At 41.0% G+C, this 6,119-nt stretch overlaps 1 protein-coding gene across 1 annotated transcript in view; it reads left to right on the forward strand.

Annotated features, from left to right (window-relative positions):
• itga11b (integrin, alpha 11b) overlaps positions 1-5,322 on the forward strand; it is a 37,591-nt gene extending 32,269 nt beyond the window's left edge. Inside the window, exons 26-30 of the mRNA XM_060886751.1 lie at positions 702-785; positions 978-1,088; positions 1,958-2,053; positions 2,788-2,901; positions 4,464-5,322. Of these exons, the coding sequence (XP_060742734.1) occupies positions 702-785; positions 978-1,088; positions 1,958-2,053; positions 2,788-2,901; positions 4,464-4,526 (468 nt within the window). The 3' untranslated portion in view covers positions 4,527-5,322. The remainder of the gene's footprint in view (positions 1-701; positions 786-977; positions 1,089-1,957; positions 2,054-2,787; positions 2,902-4,463) is intronic.
• The last annotated feature ends 797 nt before the right edge of the window (positions 5,323-6,119 follow it).

The raw sequence follows: 6,119 nt of genomic DNA on the forward strand, positions 1-6,119 counted from the left end.
AGTGAATGAGAGTGTGTGTGTGTGTGCCCTGCGATGGGTTGGCACTCCGTCCAGGGTGTATCCTGCCTTGATACCCGATGACGCCTGAGATAGGCACAGGCTCCCCGTGACCCGAGAAGTTCGGATAAGGGGTAGAAAATGAATGAATAAAGTACAAGTCTCACCAGTACAAGAAACTGGTCTGTCCATTAGTGCTTATTTTACACTTATTGGACAGTCCTCATTCGTTCATTTACTGGAAGAGTTGGCGAGGTCATAATAATGCAACTGTTGGCGAGGTCATCGTCTCAGAAGTCTAAGCCCAAGCCTAGCACCGCACCTAGTGGGAGGAGCAAACTCTTCCTCTCTCATCAATAACTTATGTATGCAGGACTTTCTTGTGCATTCAGTTGTCCCACGATGCATGAGCAGTTATTTGAAAAGACAAAGCAGTAAATGAGATTTCTTTAAAGAAAGCACATGATAACTTTCACCCCATAGCTGCTAGTTGCTATATGATCGTTGAGAGCTAGCAGATAGTAGGATGTCATAGCTGACCAAATTGGAGAGGACATTGGATATTTTTATTTTCCATGTGTATACAGTATTATGCTTGTTTATACTGTGAAAAAAAAAGCAGTGGATAAATGGATGGATGTGCTTTACTGTTCAGTAATGATTTACAGCGTAAGAGTTGTTTTTTCTTTCTCCTTTTTCTCCAGAACTCTGGCTCTCAGTGCACTGTTCCACACGTCACTGTGACAGATGAATCCTCAGATGAAGACCTCTCACTCACACCACAGCTGGTAACGATCTGTTTATTGTATTCTATAAAAGAGGCTGAAGACACTGAGCTGTCACACGCTCCCTGCTGCAAGACGACTTTTAGCTGAGATAAAACTGACCGCTGTTCTCTCTCTTCGAGGTTTCAGTACAATTTTTACAAGTCAGTACTTTTCAGTGCGGTTCTCACCCCAGTTTATTGTTTACCGAAACAGAATTCGTCAACCGCCGGAGCTTTTTCTGCACAGTGCAGTTTTGTACTCCTTCCCCAACAAGACGTCCGTGTGACTGTGTCAGGACGGCTAAACCTCCATACGCTACAGAAAGTAAGTAGAAGGACTCAAAAATATTCATCTGTTCATTGTGTCATATCAAATCCCAACCCTAGCATAATATTTCTCATAACACGCCGCTTGATTCCCACAGTGTATTTTCTCGTCTTAAAGGTGCGGTGCACGATGTTTGAAAGCCAACGTTGACATGTGAAATCACCAAAACAAACACGCCCCTAACCCAAATGGGTCCCACCCCTGTTTTGATAGCTCCGCCCCCACACATACATACGTACGTAACCCAGGCAACTATTATGTCGGAACCTGCTGGGGAGGCTGGCCGAGGGGATATTTTTATCAGTAAATGAACACAATGAGTAATACTATGGTAATACAAATGTGTTTTTGTAGTACTGTGTGTTGTAGCGTGAAAGGTTTAGCTCCGTTTCACGCGGAAAACGTTCAGTTCTCTCCAGCACTGGAAAGCTGATCCTATATTAACACGGGTCCTACTTCTTGCCTTATCGTAAGCCTTTTTTTGCTTATCCGCCATGTCAATGTTTCAATCGCTTTTGGCTAATGTCAGACATGCGCATATTGACAAGACACGCCCCTTTCTGCTCATTGGCTACACATTTGTTTTGTTAGTCGGCCCGACTCAGTATTCTGAAGCATTTCTCAAACATCGTGCACCCCACCTTTAATGACGATGATAACGAAGATGAAGATGACGTATCTAATGTCAAGACATTATGTGCTTGAGTGAAGGCAACTAACAGAATGTAAATTATTAGAAAGTCAGTGTATAACAAACAGTTAAGAAAAGTTTTCCGTGTCATTTTCAATGAGCCATTTGTTTGTTCATTTGTTTAATTAGAAGGGAAAAAAGTACTAATTTTTTTATTCTATTTTTTTTTGCCCAGATAAACTTTAAGGCTTTGGAGTTAGTCATCATGGCAGCCATTGAGCTGAGTCCAAACAGCTCTGTGTTTCTGCATGAGGAAAGACCTACAAGACATGTGAGCAGTACACACCAATTCAGTAAACAGCTTTATTGAGATCCAGAGTCTTAGTCATGAGGTTAAGGAGAAGGTTACACTCGTTTTCCATACAAGTATCCGTACAATAGCATATCGTCACTGTCGGGCGGAATCCTCATGTCTCCAAAACCGTTATTTTTCAGGAAATGAAAAAAAACGCAGTACCTTATCTGCAGTGCACAGGGTTTAGTCCGCGTTGCAGTGGATTGTCTTGCGCTAAATTCCCGTCCTCAGACGAGCACCAGAACTAGCGGGGGTCAAGATTTTTTTTTCTTTGAGCCCAGTGTTTTGAAGACATTTACCTCAGAAGACGTGTTGATTCGTTGCGACTCTTCTTGAGGAGAAATATACCGTGAAGCTCTCCCGCGGAGTGAGGAAGAGGTGGACAGTTGAAGTGTCCAATGGAGTTATGAGATTTGCGCTCAAGCTATTTACAAGACTTTAGATTGGTTAATAACTTGTAAAAATAACAGACCCACGTGGGGACTGACCAATAGCATCGATATGTGAAAAAATATGAAATTGACCAAATTTGGACATACGAGGTTTCCACCCGACAGCGACGATATGCAGATACGCAAAAAAAAAAAACAACCCCAAATACAATCATATACAGGTAGACTACAATTGATCAGATCACTTTTAACCAATATACCAGTATATCAACATATTTCATATCCAGGACCTTTATTTTTATTGTTTTGTGCCTGCAGACAATTCTGGAGATTAGAAAGGAGGAAGATTACAGAGTTCCCATCTGGATTATAATTGGAAGCACTTTAGGAGGCCTGCAGCTTTTGGCTCTGTTGGTACTAGCTCTCTGGAAGGCAAGTTCTCAAACAACATTTATATAGATAAATGTATATATATCTAACTGATGACTGTAGTCAGTTCCCTCTACTCTGTCTGTCAATGAACAAGGACCACAATAGAAACTGGTAACTAAATAGTACAGGGATGTTGGCCGATTCTCACAACAGCAGTGTCACTGACATGGTAGTGTGTGGGGAGGTTGAAACAACTTAAAGGTGGGGTCTCCGTTGCTTCAGAAAACTGAGTCGGGCCGCCAAACAAAACAAAAACAAAACTTATGTGTAGCCAATGAGCAGAAAGGGGCGTGTCTTGTCAATATGCGGCGGAGAGTGTTCAGCGCGCATGTGTGACATTAGCAGAAAGCGGTTTTAACGTTGACATGGAGGATAAAAACAAAGAAAGAAAGCGAAGAAAGGCTTACGATAAGGTAAGAAGTAGGACGTGTTAATATAGGATCAGCTTTCCAGCGCTGGAGAGAACTGAACGTCTTCCACGTGAAATGGAGCTAAACACATTTGTATTACCATAGTATTACTCATTGTGTTCATTTATTGATAAAAAATATACCCTCAGCCAGCTGCCCCAGCAGGTTCTGCCATAATACTTGTCTGGGTTATACTTGGGTTATACTTGGGTTATACTTGTCTGGTGTATGTGTGGGCGGAGCTATCAAAGCAGGGGTGGGACCCATTTGGGTTAGGGGCGTGTTTGTTTTGGTGATTTTAAATGTCAACATTGGCTTTCAAACAACGGAGACCGCACCTTTAATGTCAGTATAATGACCTGAATGATGTAGAAAATACTTAAATAATGAAATAATGTACATTTGTCTAATAAAAAGGTCAATATCATTCTCAACACTTAGAAACACTTATAAACACTGGGGGAAGTGGTGGCTCAGGTGGTTAAGGCTCTGGGTTGTTGGTTGGAGAATCAGGTTTCAAGCCCCAGCACTGCCATGCTGCCACTGTTGGGCCCTTGAGCAAGGCCTTTAACCCTTTCTGCTCCAGAGGTGCTGTATCATGAGCTCTGACCCCAACCTCCAAAGTCGGGATATGGGGCTTCTATTCTATTCTACTCGTACCAGTGTAACACTAATGTACTAAGAATGTTCACCACTCAAATCAGATCTAGTGAGCAGTGGTCCAATGAAGGACAGAGCGGAAGCTGGCTGACAAACTATTCACAGCAACACAAAGGGTTAGTTCGAATCCCAGGTCCACCGAGCTGCCCCTGCTGGCCCCCTGAGCAAAGCAATTAACCCTCAATTTCTCAGCTGTATAAATTTATTGTAAGTCACTCTGGATAAGGGTGTCTGCTAAATGGCTAAAATGTAAATGTAAAGGTTGTGAGTTTGAATCCCAGATCCACCATGTAATTAGTAATATGTGGAATAACAAGCTGTTATAAAAAAAAAAAAAACCTGTTATACAAACCTGTCATATCTTCTTCCCCGTTCTCAGAGTACGTTATTTTCTGTTTATACGTTTTCTTATACGTATATTAGTCTTTGGATTCGATCATAATAGATCTGTACATAGGGAAAAACTCACAGTAAACTCTTTTTGTTCTGTAGCTGGGATTCTTTCACAGGGAGAGACAACGTGAAGATGATGATAAGCCCACAGAGCAGCGATAAAGCCACAGCGTTCTCTTTCCTTCACAATGCTGTAACTCAGGGATGCTCCAGGAACATGGGTCCGTCTTTGCAGCACTCTGGCCGTTTGACACTTGTCGTGCACTGCTGAGCCTTCCCACTTTCTCCCAGGACCAAAACGTCCGAACGCAGCGAAGAAGCGGATCTCTGAAGAGTCGTAACTTATTACCGAAGTCTTAAACCTCGCAAGGCTTTGACTATACAAGACTTTTGATTTGGTGGCTGTTTTAACAATAAAGAGGCTAAAATGAGAGAAACGTGGGATTTGCAAACGTAATAAATGTAAAGTATTAATACAACGCTTAAAGAGATCATTTAGAATGCATTAACGCAATAATCACTTAGCATACAAACATGTGGATGCACTTGTACATGTAGACTTGAACCTGTAACTAACCAGTGACAAAAGGAGTACGGCAACGTGATATAAAACACACACATTTACAATTACAATCTGCTTTAACGAAGATGCTCCGTCGCACCTTAAACGAACTTCACTTCCTCCTCGGACGCATCTTCTGTACTTCAGGCTGACGTTTACCATCTAACCACCGTAACAGAAGCAAATATTAGGCTTCCAGTTTTTTTTTTTTTGTTTTTTTTTTTAAACCTTTTAAATTTAACAGTGGTTTGTTTTGATAAAGCACAAGAAGATAAGGCGACGTTTAACATGCGAGAGCTACTGTTGGGTTGAATATTATACACCTGTGAGGATCTGTAACGATGATGTTCAGAGTGTTTGCTTTTATTTTGAAACGGCTTCTTCGCAAATCTAAAAAAAAAACAACAAAAATAAAAACAAATTAAAAGTCTGTGTTTAATACATCTGAGTCAGAGTACTGTTGTACGTTCTGCTGGAGTTAATAGTGTTCTTTTTTCTTTTATTACGGAACATTGAGCTCATGACCAATATACAAGGTTCACTTCTGAATCTGGTTCCTCTCAAGGTTTCTTCCTTATAGCACCTCAGGGAGTTTTTTTCCTCATCACCGTCACCTCAGGCTTGATATTAAGGGATAAATGTTAAAGATAAATAGTGACTTGATTTGAAACTTTACCATTTACTATTATTCTGTTTCTATACACAAAATAAACATATTTAATTTCAATCTAATCTAATATTTAATCTTAAACTTATATTCCGTAAAAGCTGCTTTGAAAGCTAATGTCCGTTAATTAATAAAGTGCTATACAAATAAAATTTAATTGAAAAGAAGAAAATTATTGATTGGTCGCTACATTGGATGATTGATTGGAGGTTAAATGGAAAAATTTAGGTGGAAGCCTAATATGAAACTAAAAAAGAATTTGGAAATAAAATAGAAAACTTTGGTGCTACAGATGAAGTACACACACACACATACACACACACACATACACACACACACACGCACACACACGCACACACACACGCACACACACACGCATACACACACGCATACACACACGCATACACACACGCATACACACACGCATACACACACACGCACACGCACGCACACACACGCACACACACGCACACACACGCACACACACGCACACACACGCACACACACGCACACACACGCACACACA

This window comes from Tachysurus vachellii, chromosome 14 (assembly GCF_030014155.1).
Source record: "Tachysurus vachellii isolate PV-2020 chromosome 14, HZAU_Pvac_v1, whole genome shotgun sequence".
In the NCBI taxonomy this organism is placed as follows: domain Eukaryota; kingdom Metazoa; phylum Chordata; class Actinopteri; order Siluriformes; family Bagridae; genus Tachysurus; species Tachysurus vachellii.